The sequence below is a fragment of the Xiphophorus hellerii genome, chromosome 3, assembly GCF_003331165.1.
Source record: "Xiphophorus hellerii strain 12219 chromosome 3, Xiphophorus_hellerii-4.1, whole genome shotgun sequence".
Classification (NCBI taxonomy): Eukaryota; Metazoa; Chordata; class Actinopteri; order Cyprinodontiformes; family Poeciliidae; genus Xiphophorus; species Xiphophorus hellerii.
This window is the reverse complement of record NC_045674.1, coordinates 1,145,172-1,166,211: the sequence shown is the minus strand read 5'-3', so window position 1 is coordinate 1,166,211 and position 21,040 is coordinate 1,145,172. Positions and strand designations below refer to the sequence as shown.

At 44.1% G+C, this 21,040-nt stretch overlaps 1 protein-coding gene and 1 long non-coding RNA gene across 2 annotated transcripts; one reads left to right on the top strand and one right to left on the bottom strand.

Moving 5' to 3' along the window:
• Positions 1 to 297: 297 nt before the first annotated feature.
• Positions 298 to 19,911, bottom strand: thbs3a (thrombospondin 3a). The gene is made up of 23 exons (XM_032558576.1): positions 19,520 to 19,911; positions 16,300 to 16,506; positions 14,975 to 15,228; positions 13,610 to 13,712; positions 13,500 to 13,526; positions 13,326 to 13,408; positions 12,860 to 12,911; positions 12,605 to 12,753; positions 12,394 to 12,531; positions 11,134 to 11,208; positions 10,749 to 10,901; positions 9,922 to 10,032; positions 8,878 to 8,985; positions 8,641 to 8,800; positions 6,594 to 6,712; positions 6,462 to 6,514; positions 6,168 to 6,349; positions 5,909 to 6,087; positions 5,226 to 5,274; positions 4,947 to 5,143; positions 4,194 to 4,366; positions 2,143 to 2,282; positions 298 to 2,067 (listed from the first exon to the last, which is right to left on the bottom strand). Exons 1-23 carry the CDS (start codon positions 19,599 to 19,601, stop codon positions 2,006 to 2,008), a joined length of 2,856 nt encoding a protein of 951 aa, XP_032414467.1. The 5' UTR covers positions 19,602 to 19,911; the 3' UTR covers positions 298 to 2,005.
• Positions 8,997 to 9,396, top strand: LOC116717310 (uncharacterized). Its single transcript, XR_004338724.1, has 3 exons — positions 8,997 to 9,069; positions 9,205 to 9,292; positions 9,329 to 9,396. It is a non-coding gene; the product is annotated as an uncharacterized LOC116717310 (long non-coding RNA).
• Positions 19,912 to 21,040: the final 1,129 nt, after the last annotated feature.

Below are 21,040 nucleotides of genomic sequence, written 5' to 3'. Positions count from 1 at the left end.
TAGATGAGCCACAGGTACAAAACACTGGAATGAAACGGTTTATTTACCTCCTCCTGGTGTGGATCAGTTCTCCAGAGCCTTAGTGACCTAATTATTCTATTCAGGTGCAGCAGAGGCTCATCTAAAGGTTGTAGGACAGCGGGCCTCCAGGACTGGAGTTTGACGGCCTGGTAAAGAAATTTCTGAAATGTATAAATAATTAGGATTGAGAAGCTTTTGTCTCAGAACTTTGGTTCTGGTGTCTGTTTCCCTGTTTGACAGTCAGCATCTGAGAATAAATCCTAAAAAACGAAGGGGTCGTTGTTGGGTTGGTTGTTTATTAAAACCATAAAACATGGAGGACACTTTGATTCCAGCTGATTAGCTTCATCTTGCTGTTCTTCTTCTGTGGTTCCAGTGTGTGAAGCTGGTATTGATGACTAGATGTGACAAATTCAAACATGTTTCCACCATGTTTCCTCCTCCTGCGGCTGAAGTTCAGTCTGCCTCCAGATTTGTCGTTTCCACTGCAGGAACCTTTTGACCCGCTCCATGTTGTTTGGAGTGACTACGCATGTTTTACAGTGTAAGCGATGCGGGAAATAATCACTTCCAGTTTTATTGTCAAGAATCAACGTTTGAATTCTGCGAACACAGAAACATGAAGCTAAGAAATCAGACGCATCAGCAGGGAAGATGAACTGCCAGAGAGGAAATAAATTTAAAGAGTATCTCAGTATGAAGAAAAACTCTAACGAGATATAGACGCATTAAAACAAAGTTTCTCATCTTAAGATGAGTATAGTTTTTCTTATTAAAGTATCTCAGTTTCTTGTTTTGACGATAAAACTTCTTAAAGGGGCAGCATTATGTGAAATCGTCTTTTTTGATTTTTCCACCATCATAAACAAACCTGCAGTGTTGCCTTGATATTTTCATGTATCCTCTAATCTCCCTGGCAACCATTCGGGGTGCCTAAACGCTTGGTGGGACATAGTCCCGCCTTCGAGACGCAGCTCCTCCCCCACTCAGCTCCTTCAGACTAGCCAGCAGCAATTAGCAAACAACTGGTGGAACTGCTGAGCTCGTTATTTCTCTGGTAAAAACTTTAGAAGGTTAATAGAGGAGCCATGTTGTGATGACTTCCTGGACACAGAGCTTCAGAAAGAGCAGGAGCATCTTAAAGAGACAGAGACCCAATTTCAGTTACTCGATTCTGCTATAAAATGGCGCTATGTGCCTGGAATAAAAAAATATGTCATTTTTAAAACAAGAAACTTTCTTTGCTTTCACAAGTTTTATTTTGATAAAATGAGAAAGTTTCTTAGTTTTTTGTTTTAAGGAGACAAGTTTTATTTCTTGTCATAACAAGAAATTTTAATTATAATGCCCTTTATATTAAATCTTCTCAGTGATGAGCTGAAAACCCCGCGGTCACGTTTTTACAGCTAACGACTCATTAGTGACGCCTACAGGGCGTTCAGGAAACTCTCAGCACGACTTCCAGGGATAGTTATTGTTAGGTGTGCAACACGTACAGGTGAGTCAAAACCTCTGACGACGTTTTGACTTATTTACCTCCGCGTTAAAGCCGGTCGCAGAAAGGAGTCTGGTGCTCCACGCAGAAGGAAAACGCTTCGATTCATGAGCTCAAAAGCTGGAGACGCATCGTCCACACTGTCACGTTTTATTTGGAGACGGTTAACACAAATGATTGTTGGGTTTTCAGTGGCAGAAGCAGAAACAAACTGTACCTCAAAGAGCTTTTCGAGTCTTTTTCTGTCATCAGGACAGAAGCAAACATGGTGGAACATCTCTTCTCCTGATGGTAGCAGATCGGGTTATTTCATGGAAACAGCCAAATCAAAGGGCGAAAACGCTGAAGCTTTGCAGTAGAGCCGAGTTAAAACTATGGAGTGAAAAGGTGGAAACACTGGAGATGATGGCTGGTTTCTGTTTCTCCAGCTCCCAGTCAGGCGCTCGGCTCCCACAGAGCCGCCGTGTGTCCGCAGTCCGTCTGCCGCGCTCAGACATGAATGTGCATGAGGAACTGCTGACGATGCGCTGCGAAGTCTTCAGGCACCGTGTCTGAAACAGCAGAAGAAGAGTTTTAAAGGAAAGTCTCCGAGCGGCACAGAGAGCCGCAGGCGCAGCGGTTTTTACCGTTGCATCTGTAGCGCAGGTTGGACCAGATGATGTTTTCCTGCGAGAAGCAGAAAACGCCGAGTCGGCCTCCTCTCATCGTCGTGTCGATGACGACGCCGGAGTCCGCCACCATGTCCGTCCCTTCAAAGAACCGCACTCTGAAAACAAAACCAAACCGGATAATCAATCAATCGATCGATTGATTAACGCAACAATCATTCCATTAACCAGTAAATGAAACAATCAATCAATCAACCAACTATCATCCTTCCTTACTAACTAACTAGGTATCTTCTTTCTTTCCTAGCTAACTAGCCAACTTCCTCTGTAGCTAGTTAGCTAACTTCCTCTGTAGCTAGTTAGCTAACTTCCTCTGTAGCTAACTAGCTAACCTACTCTGTAGCTAGTTAGCTAACTTCCTCTGTAGCTAACTAGCTAACTTCCTCTGTAGCTAGTTAGCTAACTTCCTCTGTAGCTAACTAGCTAACCTACTCTGTAGCTAGTTAGCTAACTTCCTCTGTAGCTAACTAGCTAACTTCCTCTGTAGCTAGTTAGCTAACTTCCTCTGTAGCTAACTAGCTAACCTACTCTGTAGCTAGTTAGCTAACTTCCTACCTAGTTATCTATCTAACTCGTCTTTTGTAGCTTCTTTCCAAGATCACAGAATATTTTTCCGATCTTCTCCACAGATCTTCTCTCCCTCGTTTTAATTTCCTCCTGACAGACTGAGGTGGACATGATGTGCTTCTCAAACTTCAGGTTCCGGACCAGCTGGTTCCGGACCTGGTTCTGTACCAGCAGATTCTGTACCACCTGGTTCTGGACCAGCTGGTTCTGGACTTCCTGGTTCTGGACCTGGTTCTGTACCACCTGGTTCCGGACCAGCAGCTCTTCGGACCTACACCAGAGTTGAGGGAAGTTCAGTTTTTCCCTCATAAACTCTTCCAGAGTTTCGCTCCGTCTCTGCATCTAATCTGCATATGAACGGCGGCCGCAGCGGATTCCTGCCAGGGCGCTGGTCGCCATGGAGACGGGTACAATGGGGAGCCGGGGGCCCCGGGGCCACAAAGGAGGTTCAGAGGGGAAAGAATGCAGTAAAAAGAAAAAGGAGAAAAGAGACGAATAACGGACGAGTGCAGGAGACATCTGCAGGCTGAGAGTCCGACTCAGTAGTACTGTAGAGTACTGTACTACAGTACCACAGAGTACCACAGAGTACTACAGAGAGTACCACAGAGTACTACAGAGTACTACAGAGTACTACACTAAATACCACACAGGACTTTCATACAGAGTACTGATGCCAGGGTCAGAGATTTGTTTTTAATCATGAGAATAAAGTCTTAATGTCACCACAAAGTTGTAAAATTATGATAAAAAGTCGTTTAATGAGAAAAGTTTGGATAGATTTATCTAGATCTATGTGACTAGATCAGTTTGTGGTTTTTTCTTATATTCAGTTGTTGATTAATTACTTCAAAGTCCTGCTGCTGATAATACTTTTATGCTGATGTCATATTTGTCACATGATTTTATTCTCATGTTATTACAACTTTATACTGTTTCAGCTTTACAGGGTAATACTGCGACCTTATTCTCAAATTATTATGATTTTATTTCTCATAATTCAACTTTATTGCCGGATGATTTTATTACAACTTTATTCTCGTAATATTTTAACTCTACTCTCATATTATTATGACTGTAATTGTAATATGACTGTATGGTTTATTTTACAGTTTTATTCCTGTTATCTTGACTTTATTCTTGTAATATTGACTTTATGTTTGTACGTCTTTAGTCTGTTGGTTTTGACATTTTTTTCCTTTAATAAATAAACACCAAAAACATGCTCTTTATGTTTTTCTCAAGCTATGTTAATAATATTAATTTTATTATTATTAATATTAATAAAAAATTCAGAGGAACTAAAAAGCAGAAACATGTAGGACACAAACACTTTTCACAGAACTCATTGTTTGTGTTGTATCTTTTTTAATTCCTGCATTTAATGGAGCTACTTTGTCTTAAAGAGACAGCGTTAATATTTCATATTAAACCCGTCTGACCTGATGTATCCGACCTGCGGCCGGTGGCTCAGCTGCCAGCGGTACGACGTTTTGTCCCTCCAGCCGGCGTTTCGCGGGTCCTTCCAGAGCAGCTTCACCTCGCCGTGCGTGTCTCCGGTGTGCCACAGGGCGTTCCTCAGGTACTCCCCCGGCCCGGTCTGAGACTTCACCGCCTGCAGGACCCAGGACTTCAGCTTCAAATCGTTTTTTAATTCTCAATTTTTCTCAATGTCAAAATGTTTTTTTCAAAAATAATCTTAAAAAATGCATTTCAAAATTTTTCTTTTATTCTTCAATTTTGTTCATTTTTTAAGTCTTACTTTATTTCAGTTTCAAATTTTTTTTTCATTTGAAAATTTTTCTTTGTTTTTTTAGTTACATTTTTTTCAGTCTCAATATCTTTTTCAATTTCAAATAGTTTTCTCTCTTTCTTTTCAGTTTCAAAGTCTATTTCAGTTTCGTTTCCATCCAGGTGAGGTGAAACCTGGAAGAGGGGGCGGGGCTTAGCTGGCTGAGTTTAGGAGCAATCAGGGATAATTGGTTATAATCTGCTGGAATGTACTAGTGAACATTAAAGATTTAACTTGTAGCATCAGATTGTAACTGTAGTAACAAAATTCTGAATTTTTAAATAGTATTTATTCTGAATAAACAGATGTAAACATTTATCTCTCTGGCTAGTGCTGAAATTCAGGCATTCTGGTTTTCAGTTTGCTGGTGCCTTGGGCAGGCTGCCTGGGGGAAAAGCCGAACCTTGAGCTGCAGGGCGGGCTGGGCCATGGCCCGGAAGGGGACGGACTGCCAGTACGCCTGCTCCGTCTGCTTCCACATCACCACGTAGAAGCTGGACGAGTCCTGGTACCCGAAGATGAAGCCGGCGTAGTCGTCGTCCGTCACCGTGTTGACGTGGAACGTTCCCTCGAAGTCCACGCCGTTAAACGCCGTGTAGCCTGCAGAAACACAGAGGTTTGACGGATCAGAACCAGATCCATCAGAATCTGAGGTTTTCAATCGGAACGAAGGGAAACGCACCCACAGCTAAACCCGGATCGCTGTTCATCGTCTGAACGATCTCCATGCCCTGAGGACAACAGAATGGCGGATTAATACATTCAGAGGGTTTTTACTCGGCTTCATGTCATTCAAACGGTTCTGTTCAGTTCAGAGAGGAACACGCTCCAGGAAACATTGGCCTGTCCCAACAAGCAATAAATCAATCTATTGATAAACTGATATGAGCTCAACAATTTCTATTTGTCGTCTTTCTCTTTTCTTTCTTTTTCTACCAAGAACCAGCCAGATACCTAGGAATCTAGGAAGGGAGTTAACTAGCAGCTAGGAAAGAAGGAAGCAAGTTAGGGTCAAAGATCATCTCCAGACCATTAAAAGTCCATTGTTCTCCAGAGGAAATCATTCGGCCCAATGTCATTCTGTGACACTGAAAGGTGAAGCTAGGCCTTCAGATCGCTAATGCTAGTTGACATGATGGAGAATTAGAGCTTTCTGAAAACCTCTGGATCATGCTAGTTTACAACCTTAACTTCCTGTTTATTACAGCCATCCGTAGCGTCAACGTCTAACAAATTCACACCAACCAGTAGATGGAAACACGCCTAATTCACATTTTATTTTTGTAACGTTTTAAAAGTTTGCTCAATATTTGCATGACAACAGGATGGAAACAGCTAGCACAGCAATGAGTTGCTGTCAGTCACCTGATTCAGAACCACCCAGTTGGGGTCGATCTGGGCCTCGCCTTCAGGGTCCAGGATCACCGTCTGATAGGCTCGGAAGTCGGTCAGCGTGACCTCGGCGCTCTCTGGACACACATCGATCAGATCCATCACGGCGTCGTTGTCGAAGTCGTTCTCGCAGACGTCTCCGACTCCATTAGCTGAAGACAGAAACAAGAGAGACGGGTCCAGACTGGAGAGAAAGGTTCAATCCAATCAGGATTCTGGTACTGCTCGGTACCGTCGGAGTCTTTCTGATTCGGGTTGACGATCAGTCTGCAGTTGTCGTAATCGTCAATGACGCCGTCGTTGTCGTCGTCGTGGTCGCAGTCGTCTCCGAGGCCGTCATTGTCGGAGTCCAGCTGGGAGCTGTTGGGGATGTCGGGACAGTTGTCTCTGGAGTCCTGGTGACCGTCTCCGTCCCTGCGGCAACAGAAGAACGGCAAGACGAGTATTTCAGCCTTGTTGTCATGGTTTCAGCAACCTAAACTGATTGGACGACAGTAGGGGAAGGTGTTGTGTTTGTCAGACATACGAGTCCAGGTTGGTGTCACAGACGTCTCCCACCAGGTCATTGTCCACATCCGTCTGCAAAACAAGACACAGTAAAAATCTGACCAATCAGAGCTGGTTAAATGAGCCAGGTTGCTGTTGGAGGACACAGAACCTGCATGGGGTTGCTGAGTTCAGGGCAACTGTCGCAGGCGTCTCCAACTCCGTCTCTGTCTCTGTCCGTCTGCATCGGGTTGGGAACCTTAGGGCAGTTATCCAGAACGTTGGGAATACCTGAACACACAAACAGGCTGATCCAACAACCGATTGGAGTGTTTTAAACCTAGACTCAACATTTCAGGCTTGAGATTAATTGTCTCTGTGTTTGTGCAGAGTGGGTGAATGTGAGCAACTTACATCACCTAAGAGCAGCAAAGGACAGACGAACTTGACTTCAGAAGGACACAACAGACCTGGCCAGACTGACTGAAGGTACCATAGCAGGTAGAGAGGCAGGTCAATAGCAAGGCAAAGGAGCAGCTGCCACAGGTCAAAGGGGAACAGGATGAGATTACCCCAATCCTGCCACACCGCTGTCCTCGTCTGTGCTGGCCAAGCCCAGAACACGGTAACCCAAGCGGTCAAGTGCCCACACCAAGACCACCCAGGAGGAGAGAAACCCCCAAAGCCCCAAACACAGCAAGCAGGCTACAGAAAGGCTGAAGGAAGGAGGCAACATTACCACCTAGCCTGGTGTTTTCCCTTCTCATAGTCTGACAAACTCTGTTCTATTGGAACCAAAACATTAACACTTGTTCCACCTCCAGCTGCTGTGGTTCTCTTTCTCTATGCTCTGAGTCAAACCAACCTGTTCCCCTCCTGGCCTGTGGGGGCGCTGCACCAAGAACCACTGAAGGAAACGACACAAAACCTCTGAAGATACTGAGAGCAACTTCCTTCTTCACCAAATGGAAACAAGATGGAGGTGTCAGATTTTAGCAGTTGGAAGATTTCTCTTTAGTCTTTGGCTAAAAACCCCGAGCCATTTCTTCTGCTAGCGCTGGGCTAATGCGTTAGCTTTGGTTGTATTTACCCAGAATGCCCTGGGCTGTAGGGATCGGTCTCCGGTCCGCTTAACGTTCACATAAACATTTAAATCGAACCAGCGTTCACTTCAACCCAACCCAGACCAAGGTTTGTAGACGAACGAGAGTTCACGTTTTTGGTCGATTAGCGTTCACACTTCACCAAACAAACTGGACTTTCTAGGCAATACCAACTATAAACTGTTTTCAGGTAAGTCTGTTGTAATGCGTATGTCTAACGTAACCCAAACAATCTTATTAGACCCGAGCAGCGAAAGCACCGCGACGGCCCATTGTAACGGTTCTGGTTATTGTTATTATTCCATCAAATGAATTGGCTTTTCGGAGGCCTAGTCCTACACAAAATCTCAAATTTTCCATACGAGTCAGTCATAAAGTTAATCAGTTTTAAACGGAAAAACAGAAATTTGAAATATGGTACACAAATAGAAGAAGCCTTCAAGACAAGATAAAAAAGTCTTACTATTACTGGAAATAAAATGACAGCTCTTGCAAAAAAAAACATGCCAATAAAGTTCAAAAGCCGGCCACCGTTCAGGTTAAAAGCAATGAAACAAGACACATAAATATTATTTTTGACAAATAAAAAGTGCAAAAGGGAGATTATCCTTTTGGGATGATTAAGAATTCCAGTTTAAAAAAAAACAACAAAAACTTGGATGGCTAAGATGCAATGTATTTTTTCTACCCCCACATTTTCTACCCCCACATTAGGTAAGTCCTAAAGCCAACAGGAAGTCGGCCATTTTGAGAGAGAGATTCTGAGGTGTCACCGTGAAATTTGGTCACTCTGGCCTTAAGGCACATCGGATATTAAAAAGTTATCAAAATCCTGATGTTCTATGAATGTTGAAGGGGCTTTGACTACAAAAATCAAAAATATGAAAGTTATGAGGCATGAAACCTTAAATTATTTTCTGAATGTTTCTTAAGTTTGTGTGAAATCTGACAGATTCTGATCCAACCAGAAAAACCCAGATTGGCCTCCTGATGCTCAATATCATTTATTGGAGTCATTTCAGCATTTCATGCTGCAAATCAGTGAACTGAAATCCTCCCAGTTGGAAGATGCCTGCTGTTCCCTGTGATCACCAGCAGAGGGCAGGTTGTCCTCACCATCCCCATCGATGTCCTGGTCGCAGGCGTCTCCCTGTCCGTTATTGTCCGTGTCCTTCTGGTCGCTGTTGGGGACGGTGGGACAGTTATCACACGAGTCTCCGAACGAGTCGCTGTCCGAGTTCTGCTGGTCTTTGTTGAGGACCAAACGACAGTTGTCCTGAACCACAAACACGACGTTAGGCAGACCGCGGCCGCGGCAGTAGGAGCAGCATCTACACCCGGATGATTTCTAACCTCCACGTTCTTGATGCCGTCTCCGTCTGCATCCTCATCGCACTGGTCTCCGATTCCGTCGTTGTCCGCGTCCTCCTGGCCCGAGTTCGGCGTAAACACGCAGTTGTCCTGATGGACAAGTTCAATGTCTCACCAACGCATCATAATGCTGACAAGCAACTGCGGGAAATTTACGATCTGACCTGTTTCCAGGTGTGACATGACCTGTTTCCAGGTACCATCTGAACCTGTTTCCAGGTACCATCTGAACCTGTTTCCAGGTGCGATCTGACCTGTTTCCAGGTGTGACATGAACTGTTTCCAGGTACCATCTGAACCTGTTTCCAGGTGCGACCTGACCTGTTTCCAGGTGCGATCTGACCTGTTTCCAGGTGCGACCTGACCTGTTTCCAGGTGCGACCTGACCTGTTTGCAGGTACCATCTGACCAGGTGCGACCTGACCTGTTTCAGGTGCGACCTGACCTGTTTCCAGGTGCGACCAGACCTGTTTCCAGGTGCGACCAGACCTGTTTCCAGGTGCGACCTGACCTGTTTCAGGTGCGACCTGACCTGTTTCCAGGTGCGACCTGACCTGCTTCCAGGTGCGACCTGACCTGTTTCAGGTGCGACCTGACCTGTTTCCAGGTGCGATCTGACCTGTTTCCAGGTGCGACCTGACCAGTTTCCAGGTGCGATCTGACCTGTTTCCAGGTGCGATCTGACCTGTTTCCAGGTGCAACCAGACCTGTTTCCAGGTGTGACCTGACCTGTTTCCAGGTGCGACCTGACCTGTTTGCAGGTACCATCTGACCAGGTGCGACCTGACCTGTTTCCAGGTGCGACCAAACCTGTTTCCAGGTGCGACCTGACCTGTTTCCAGGTGCGACCTGACCTGTTTCAGGTGTGACCTGACCTGTTTCCAGGTGCGACCTGACCTGTTTCCAGGTGCGACCTGACCTGTTTTAGGTGCGACCTGACCTGTTTCAGGTGCGACCTGACCTGTTTCCAGGTGCGACCTGACCTGTTTCAGGTGCGACCTGACCTGTTTCCAGGTGCGATCTGACCTGTTTGCAGTGTTTGTCGTTGTCCATGCAGGGCAGAGAGCGGTCGGGGTAGCCGTCGATGTCCGTGTCCATTCCACAGGTGTGTCCGTTTCCGGCCCAGCCAACGTTACACTGGAAACACATTCAGGACGCAGAACACATGAAAAACTTCCAAAGAAACTCTAAAGTTTAAGGCTGAAACAATTAATTGGGATTAATAATTTAAAAATAATTTATAATTGAGCAGAAATTACATCAAAACTGTATGAAAAAATAAACATTTTGAATTTTAGATAGAGAAAACGTCTGTAATTCTGATCGGAACAGAAGTGAAAGTTTTAGCTTCACCGGGTTCAGATTCTGTAAAAAACCTCCTATTAAGCACTTTCTCCATCCAATTATTAAATGATTAATCCAAAAAGATCTGCAGAATGCAACAATTTTTTTATCTGACTAATCGATTAATGTTAGAACAATCGATTAATCAATGCACTAATTGATTACTAGTTACAGCCGGAATGAAGTTAGATTTGATTTGCTCTAAAAACGCCCAACCCCAGCAAAAACCTGATGCATGCTGGGATTTACCGAAGCTAAAATTAAACATTCAAGCTCAAATATATTCATACATCCCAGAGCTCCAACTAACGATTATTTTAGTAATCAATTATTCTGATGATTAATCGATTATTCTGAAAATTAATTGATTAGTCAGATAAAGAACTTGCCACATTCTGCAGATTTGTTTGGTTAACCAATTAATAACTGGATGCAAAACGTGCTTTATTCCTGTCCTTCTTTCCTTCCATCTGTACTTCTGCTCCTCTGCTGTGAGTTTTGCCCCTCACCCTGCAGGAAACTTCTCCGTTCCTCTCCATGGCACAGTGGGCGTTGGTGTCACAAGGGTTAAAGGCCAACGCAGCACATGACTTCCTGGGGGAGCAGCCAGATGTTTGGTTGCCATAGAAACCGGGTTTACAGCCTCCGCATTTGTAGGAACCCTGAAAGAGACGGGAGAGCTAAATGTCCACCAGGGGGCGCCGTCTTGCCAGGATCCTCAGTAAAAACTGGCTCATTTCTCGAGGATTTTTTCTGCCTGAACGAACAAACAGAATCCTCTAAAGGTGAAAGATCTGCAGCAGAACCGTTGATGGGATCGCTTTAGACGCTGGCAGCCAGTCTGGATCAGGATCAGTGAATAAAACCTGAGCGTCTTCTCATGTTTCCACTCACCACAGTGTTGATGCAGACCGAGTTTGATGCACAGGTGTCAGGGAGATCCACACACTCATCGATGTCCACGCATTCCTGAAACACACACACAGGTCCAGCCGGGATTTTAAAGCTTAACTGGCAGGAACATCTTGTGAAATTTCCCTGGAAAAGGTCTCAGATCCATCTGGTAAAAAGTGAATATTCTGCAAACAAAAGGAGGAAATTTAATCTCGTCTTGTATCAGTGGTTGATGTCAGAACTAAAACCTCCGCAGAACGCAGCAGCAGATCGCCTCTGCTCGTTTCCCGGCAGGTTAACGACTTCCTACCAGCGGTGAGATGATGTCGCCCCAACTGAACGCGGTTTTTCCACAGCTGGGAGCTTTCTGTGCTGCTTCAGAGGCTCTAATGGTTTCCAGCTGCATCCCAGCAATACACTCACACTCAAACTGGGATTACCGGCAGCTGATTGCTGCTGCTAACTCGCACAGTCCAACATTTATTTACACGAGCAGTCAGACTGGATTTGCTAAAGGCGCCTCTACAAACAGAATGATCGGCTTTGGATGGGAGTTTGCAGTGACGTAATGATGACGGACTTTCCGTTTCTCACCAAAGCGGTTAATTAAGGAGCTTTTTAAAGACAAATTTACAGATTTAACTTCAGAAAGACTCGTTTTCCTGTTCAGAAGAACTGTCTCCCAAAACGAAATCCAAACGGACGCGTTGTTGTTTGTGTGTTTGTGTGTGACGAAGGAGCCAAATGTCATTGATGACATGAGAGAAAAAAGGCTGAACAAAGTGAGAGTTTATCTATTAAACTGACTGAAGATGAATACAAAACTAAACTGAGATTAAATCAGTGTTCTCTCTCCTACTGGTTGCCTTTTCTCTTGTTTTTAAAAACCTGTTTGAAATAAACAAATTTAAAAAAAATCTAATCAAAACTAAAAACTGGTTTATTAGTGTCTTTGTGAGCCAGCTAGGAATTCAACATCATTTCTATAAGTTTTGGTTAACTTAAAAATGAACTGTTATAGTTGCAGGTAAATTTTCTATACTACAGAAAGTAATTGTTAGGGACGCACTAATATGAAAAATTGGGCCTATGTTGATATTTAATATTAATAGTTTTGTTACGGTAGAATTTACCAATATTTTACTTCATCATATTTTCTATTCGATAACTCGATTAATCGTAAAAAATAATTGATAATTGATATAATTGACTTGATTACTAAAATAACAGCCCCAGATCTAAACACAGCTCCTGTGAGACCTGTTTGTGTGTCTTAGCGTAGTCCAGTCCTGTTCCGGCCAGCGGCGCCCCCCACAGGCCTGGAGGACACGGCTGGCAGCTGAAGCCTCCCTCCGTGTTGACGCAGGCTTCAGGAGAATAACACGGCTGCAGCTCACACTGCGGACGACAAACAGGAAGCACTCAGGGTCTCTCATGCTCTGCCGGGCGCCTCGTGGCGTCCTGTCCTCACCTCATCAACGTCCCTGCAGTGCGTCCCGTTGCCGGTGGTTCCAGGTGGACACTGTCCACAGGTGTACCCGGGGTACTGCAGGCTGTCCATGCAGGACACTCCTCTGTAGCAGGGGTTGGGGGAGCAGCGAGACCGCGGTTCATGGAAACCTGCAGGCAGACGGAGGGACGGATGGGAGGACAGGGGGACGGACGGGGGGCGGCTTCAATCGGGTCCTCAGGTCATTCAGAGACGTCCACAGAGCTGCTGACTCACCACAAACCTGGCACTCCAGGATGGTGTTCCTCATCAGAGACATCTCCTTCACCTGAGGACAGACACGCCGTTGGCTCCTGAGACCAGGATGATGTCTCACCTGTCCCTCTGTCTCACCTGTCCACTGTCTCTCACTTCATCAATGTCTCACCTTTCCCCCAACCTTTCAACTGTCCTCTGAGGTCCAATATCACCTCCTATAATGTTTCATCTCCTTGTCTCTGATTTCCTCACCTTTCCCCTCTCTCCCCTGTCCTGTCCCTTGTGATGTCCTCGCCTGTCTCTGTCTCTCTCTCCTATCCCTCTGTCTCACCTGTCTCTCTCTCTCTCACCTGTCCCTCTCTCATCTCTCTCTCTCTCTCACCTGTCCCTCTGTCTCACCTGTCTCTCTGTTTCACCTGTCTCTGTGTCTCACCTGTCTGTGTGTCTCACCTGTCTCTGTGTCTCACCTGTCTCTGTGTCTCACCTGCTCCCTGATGTCCTGCCGCAGTTCTCCCAGGATCTGGTTGAAAATGATGAGCTGACCAATCAGAGCCTTGGTGTGTTCACCTGACAGATGATGTCACAAACATGATGTCCAATCAGAGATCAGAGTAAAGATCACGACCGATCAGAACCGGTTAAGTGATCAGAACCTCACCCAGGATGGACTGGACCTCTCCGTTCACTGAGGAAACAAAGAACTCATCACCGATCTGGATCAGAACCACAGAGCAGCAGAACTTCAGGTTCGGATCCAGGTGAGCTCACCTGAGTTGAAGGCCGACGAGTCTCCTTGGAACGGACAGTCGGTCAGCGCTCCGGCTTTAGCCACGCTGCCCCCTAGAGCCAGGCGGAGGGACTCCACTGCGCCCTGACAGAGAGAGGCCCGATGAGACAGACGCAGAGACGCGCCGGTCCTGCTGGACAGATCGGCCAATAAAGAGGAAAATTCTCTCCAGAAATCCTGAAAGTTTTCCTGACCGACAGGAAAACGTCTGATCTTGAATCAGGATGAACCGAGGTGAAGGAGGAGTTCTGGTCCAAACCTTCAGAGTAACCAAACTGAGGTCCCTCAGTAGAACGAGAGTTCAGAGTAGACCTGAGGTCAGCTGAGGTACTTTATCGAGACGCGTCCCGGAGCCCTGCGGTTTTCAGGCCCACTGGTAGGAAACCTCAAGGAAGATCCTCTACAGCCTCTTCCCCACTAGAGCAACCGGTTCCTCCATTAGCAGATCCTTTAAGGTCCGGGCCGGGTTTATCTGCAAATACACCGAGGAGCACCGGTGCTTACGACAGACGGCTGCTGTCCATTACCATCTTCTGTCCTCATCAGAAGGTCGGTTATGCAATGACACGTTTGGTTTGCATCTTTGTGGAGCCAAAATCACCTAAATAAGATATTAGGGGATCGATTGTGTGTTTCTTGAACAGTTTTACTGAAGTTAATGTGTACGCAGGTTGTTTTGATATCTGGCTTATGAAGAGCAAACGATTTGATTGGCAGCAAACTGCACTGTAATGGTGCAACCTCCAGCGAACAAATAGACTGAAAGGTTTCAGAGAAATTGGCCCCTCAATTTGCTCACACAAAATGACATCATCGGTGTGTCAACCACAGCTCCCGCTCGCAGATGGACCGTCCACGATCCACCGCCGGGAAGACACTGCCACCGGACAAAGGCCCAACTTGGAACAGAACCAGACATTAGTGAAACGATGGAGACCTGGTCCAACGGGGCCAACTCAGGAGCCCAGTCCTCCAGAGATACTGCCCTTTAACCTCTGGAACCCCAACGAACCTGAATCCCCCTCACTAGCAGTCACCCAGTTCTGGTAACCAGGGATTCACTTGATCCAGGTACAGAGGAGGGACACATCTAAAAGCTGAAGGATAGCAGCTCTAAAGGACTGGAGACGCCTGGACTAAACTGTCTTTCCCTTCTGGCCTGCGAACAGCATGAGGTCCTCCAGGAGAAATCAGAAGCAACATTTGAGGAGAGGAATGTTAAATCTCCTCCACAGCTTCGTCCTTCAAACTAAAATCATGTAAAAGCCAAGTAAAACGATCAGTTATTCAGATTTCTTTAGTTAATTCATGCGTTCTACAGTCTTTGCTGTTCTTATCCCTCTAACCTGAAGTCGGGCGTACGATTTCTGTCCATGTCGGATCTCCACCATGTCCGCCTCTCTGGGCAGAGGAACCAATGGGGGAACGCCCTGACTGGAATCGACCAATCGGCAGTCGGCGTACAGCTCCACCTGCATGTTGCTGCGCTGGAGGCCACCCAGTCTCAGGATGATGGAGTGAGTCCGTCCGTCGGCCAGGACGGAGTTCTGCAGGTTCACGGTGTGGACCTTCCCGTCGGCTTTGACGTACCGGACCAGAACTGAGGAGCAAAAGTTTAGGTTGAAAATGATCTTTTTCTTTTATCCGCAGTTCGTTTATGTGGGAGAGAAGTGAAATGTTGAGAGAATAAACAGTGAGCAGGAGAGCAACACAAACAGCCACCAGGTTCAGAAACAAGAAATTTGACTTCAGCTTCAAGCTGTCAAAGAATCCACACAAAGAATAAATGTACAATCTTAGAGGAACTGAAATAAAGGAAAATAAAAGGTTGTAATCACCCAGACATTCTTATTTAGTTTGTAATTTACAGAAGGTCAATGTGTTGTTTACACTGCAATGCACCCTGGGTAGTACGCTAGGTGCTACAACACTAGCGCCCTCCAGCCACAACAGGAACTTTTAGAAAAGACAAGATGAGGAGGATCAAATGGATGAAGAGGAGAGAGTCGGTTGAAAAACGCTAACCCGACAGTACGGAGTATTCAGTTACCAACAGTTAGCATCAGTAACTGTTGGGTTAGTACTGCTAACCCGACAGTAGTCAAGGTGTTTACGGCTAACATCAAGATCTAAACAATTTCTCTACTTTCTCAAACGGTTTGTTACAAAAACTTAAAGTTGCTTTAATGTCACTTTAAACATTAATTTATTACCTTCCAGCTTGTTTTGAATTTACATTAGCTCCTGCTAATGGTGTTAGCTCAAGCCAGTTGTGTCAAATCTGGTAAATGTTTTTAGCTAATGCTAATAGTGTTAGCTAGAGCTAGCTAATAGTGCTTGCACCAGCTCATGGTGTTAGCCCCTGCCAATAGTTTACCTTTTGCTTATGGTGTTAGCTCTAGCTAATGACATTAGCTAAAGCTAATGTCATTAGCTCTAGCTAGTGAAACTGCGAATGGCTCATTAAATCAGTTATGGTTCCTGATTTAATGAGGAACCATAACTCATTAAAGCTACTACTGATGATGCTAGAGCTACATCAGTAGCTCTAGCATCAGTAGCTCAGTAGCCAATCTGGTTTATAACAGCCCATGAAACCGTTTTTATTTGCCTCAAAGTCTCGTTGCGTAACAAGCGTTTCCTCGTTCCGAGTCGCTGAACTTCCACCAACCTTTGTGGATCTTCCCCATGATGGCGACTTCCAGGTACTTCCTGTTGTCCTGCTTGCTGTAGAGCCCAAACAAAATCCCGCCCATCTTGACAGGCAGTCGGATCGTCGACACCACATAGACGTCACTGAGCGCGCTCAGACCGCCCGACAGCTTCTCCACCGCCGCCACGTTCTGCTTGGAGTCCTGGAGGCTCAGGACGTCGATGACTGGAGGAGGAGACGCAGAAACGCGACAAACATCACAGAAACACGGAGATGAAAACATGAAGTCATTCAAGATGATGTCACTGCTTCTGCTGCACTTTAACGTTACATCTGCAGCTGGCAGATTGTGGAAAATCCGTCTAACTGATCAGGGAGAGCCGCTCTAGAAATGAAACCCAGCCCAACATCTGGATCTGAACCCACAGCTGCTGGTTTGACAGACTTCCCAGACCGCCCAGTTTCTGTAACATAATCGCAGTTTGACAGACTGAGATTTGGTTCCCTGAGCTTTTGAGGCCAGTTCTGAAAACCTGGTCCTGATTATCAGAGTTCTGCGGCCTGACAGTTTTCATATCTGTGGAAACAGAAAACCGCTGAGTCAGCGAAATGCCGGAGACTTCAGTCACTTTAAATAAACTTTAGGTTTGATCTGCAGCTTTTCACTCCACTTTGTAACACGCTGAAACTTTTCACAATATGTGGACAAGAAAACACTTGATCCTCTTTAACAAAGTTCACACAGACAGAAATAAGATTAAAAAACATGAAAAATGTCAAAATGTCTCTGAATTATTCACGGCCTGGACAGAGACTCAAAGGTCTCAGGTTTGTGCCGATTGAAGAACTTTGGGTTTGTAATGTTACACAGTCAAGACTTAATAATTTGATTCATTTTGCATCTTTAGGAGATAAAAAGGGGGATTCATTTTTCAGTCATATGTTCACCATGTTATTCATTCATTTATAAATGTCACTGTTTCAAACTAAATATATTGTTAGCTAGTTAGACATTAAGCTGCAAATTAAATGAAAGAAAACAAAACTTTTACATTGCTGGTCCACTTCCTGATATTGGCAAGTGATTGTGAATATTCCCTAAATATCCCAATTTGACCCATATTGAGCTTTGGGCTAAATATTATTTAACATTTAGGTAACAAATATTATGTAATATTTATTACATAGATAATAAAGGCCATTTTTAACGTAAGGCTAAATATTTTGCTTGCTACCTAAACATTTAGCTAGCTCAAGGTAGCTAAATTAAGCTTAAAGGTAAATATTTAGCTTACTAACAAAATATTTAACTTGTTAACTACATATTTAACTAGTTTAGAGCTAGCTAAATATGCATCTTAAAGCTAAATATTTAGCTTGCTATTTAGTTAGTTAGCAAGCTAAATACTATGCTGAATATTTAGTTTGAAACGGTTACATTTATAAATGAATGAATAACACTGTGAACCCGTTTTTTTTCTTATGGCTGGATTAATAAACCAAATGATTGCTGTTAGTTTTGACTGAACTTTCCAAACGGCCCGTATCCAACATGTCCAGCGAGCTGCGATGCCTCCAGACTGATGGCCGCAGTAAAGCGTTTCCCTCTGATGGTTCCTCCTGCTGGTTGTTCAGGATTTCTGGGAAATAAATCCTGGAAGTGAACCGATCCCTGCGTGGGGTTGCCAACTCTTTCTGTCCAATAAAACCGCCGTGGAAAAACATTTGGATCAAAACGTCCCCCAACAATCCAAGACGGTGATGATGTGCTGATTTCCAGTAGGAACAGAAGCTAATGTGGAACGGGTCGGTGTCAGTCAGGATGTGGGCCTGAATGTCACACCAAGGTCAGAGGAAACTACGGGACAAGAACGGTTCAGGAAACTACGGTAAAATAAACAAAAACTGAAGCCACAAAACAGAAACGTTTCACCAGTGGAAAGAAAAAGGCTAAAAATCCCCAAATGTCTCCAGAACGTCTGCGGCTGCTGGTTTCAAACTTAATATCAGAAAGGAGCTGCAGAAATTTAATCTGTTTGGGAAAATCTGAAGTTTTCCAAAAAATGAACGAAGGACTGGCGTTTGTCAGGATTTCCTGTAGCAGTCACTGCGACAAATCTGAAGGAACCTCTGACTGAAGACTGTTAGCATGTCGCTAACAGCTCAAAATGCAGGCAGTAGAGACCATTTTCCACAGCAACATTTCCTGGATGACACCGTCAGCTGCTCTGCTAATCCACCTTGTTTGCTTTTGACGCTCTATGGAGCTAAATCGGGGTCATGAAGTTTGTTCAAAAGAAAAAAAAACAATTTAAAACTGAAAAAAAGAAATATTTAAAACTTAATTTATTTTTTTCAAACTGAAAAAAAAAATTTAAACTGAAAAAGATGAAACTGTAAAAAAGTTCTGAATCTGAAAAAAAGGATGTGAAACTGGAAAAAACATGTTCAAAACTCCTTTTCAGATTCAGTTTTTTTTCAGTTCCAGATTATTTTTTTAACATTTCAATAATTTTTGAGTTTCAAATCTTTTTTCAGTTTAATTCTGTATTCCTTTTGAACAAACATCATGGCCCCAATTTAGCTCCTTACACTCCTCTTTAAATCTCAGCATTGAATCAAAGCTGTCTGATTGTTTTTCTCCTGCAGTGTTGTCACAGCAAATCTTCCTGCTGCTGTTTTTAAGAGCTTCAGTTTAATTTTCCATGATTGCATCACATGAGCTCATTTCCACGTTGTAAAAAATTAAAGCTTTCCGTTTAAAATGCGTCTTTTCCTCATTTAGATGCTCTAAGAAGTTTACAGCTGTTTCAGCCCAGATAATGTTTCATTAAACTATCAGTTCCTCACGTCAAAGACATTTCCAGAAATAGCTTACCAGATTTTTAATATATGACTGAAAAAATAATTCTAAAAAGTTTTGAAACTGTAGAAAAAAAAATTATACTGAAACTGAAAACCTGTTTTGAAATTAAAAAAGATTTCAAAATAAAAAAAATAAATGATTTGAAACTGAAATAAAAGATTCGGAAGTGAAAAAAATTTACTTTTCAGAATTTTTTTTTTTTTTTTTTTTTAAACAAACTTTATGGCACCAATTTAGCTCCACAGCCAAACCCATCAGAGACGATCAGTACCGAGTTAATATGTTAATTAACCACTAATTAATTAACCTCTACAGCCTCAACGGACCAGAACCTCTTAGAGAAATGAAGTCCGTCCGGCTCGGTTCTGTTACCTTGAACGTCCGCTCCGTCCGGGAACCCGGCCGACAGCTGAGCGAGCAGAACCGCCAGCAGAACCGGGAAACCCCAACCCATTACTGGACCGGTTCCGTTTGAAAAGTTCCAGCAGCAGAGCAGAATGATGATGGAAAACAATAAACCGAGCCGTGGGTTCGGAACTGAGGATGGACCCGAACCCTGAGGCAGCAGTGGGGGGGGTTCGGGTGAAGTTTCGGTCTGGAGGAAGGAGCGGCGGTTCCGGGTCCAAACCGAGAGAATAAGAGCAACAAGTCACGCACCAGTCCGAACCGAGCCGACCCGAACCACCGGAGGAGAAACTGACTGTCCAGGCTCACGAGCTCACAGCTGGAAACTGCAGCTGGCGCGCGCGCTCACGCCGCAGGCGCGCGACCGGAGAGAGGGACGTTCATACAGGATTCAGCTCCGAACCGGACGGGTCCCTGTCCGGTTCTGATCCAAACGGAACCCGAAACTAAAAGGAAAAAAGTTGAAGAATCAAATCCAGGATTTGATTCAGAAACAGCAGAAACTGATGCGGCTGAGCAGCAGCAGCTCTAATTCACTTTAGCGCAGATTAGCGGCAGAATGACGGTTAGCTTCATGTTAGCATTAATCAGGTTGATTTCAATGTGTTATTAATTAATCGCAACTTAATCCCAAACAACGAACAATTTAAGCAACATTTTGATTTTTAAAACTCATTTTCCTGCTAAATTATTAAATAAATTGACATGAGCTCATCGACGACAATATTTATCATTTTTAATTTGATCTTCAACCATCAGATTGGCGCAAAGTTCAGCTTTTCAGTGTTTCAGGAACTCTGGAGGCTGACATTAGCATTAGCGTTAGCTGCTAACGTTAGCAGCATTAGCATGCTAACATGTTAGTTAACATTGAGATGCCATTTTAGGCTTGAATAGTTTCACTGACAGGCTAACTTCTTTTAGCACAACTTGAACACAATAATATGTTTTTTCCAGATCAATTTAGAAGCCGAATTTAACCGAGAAGCGACTTCGTCATCCATTGCTGTCAGCAGATTTAGCTTGTGCGTCACATTTGCAGTCGTACCAGGAACAAACGGCTACAAATGTTTTGTATCAAAATGTTTTTTAATTGACTAATTTCATCAGCATTGACATCAGAAGCACCAGATGCCAGCAAATATTTAACATATCAATATTGGCCCAATAAGTAAATATTCATTATTAAATCATAATGACCAATGCTTGTTTGCATCTTGTTACTTCAGGTTGCTGTTTGTTTGGTCATGTGACATTGATCCAGGATTCTCGGTTCTTTAACTGCAGTATAATGTTCCTTGTTGTTTATTCACAGCGTAGAAAGGATAGGAAAATGTAATATTTATAATATTGGTAAATTTTCACATCAGCGCATCTGGACATTTTAGAAAACTAAAATCACATGACATGCAGGTAATCTGTTCTCAGTTTTTGATCTTTGAGGACTAAAAATTGTTTAAAAAATCTAAATATATAAATGAAACTTCA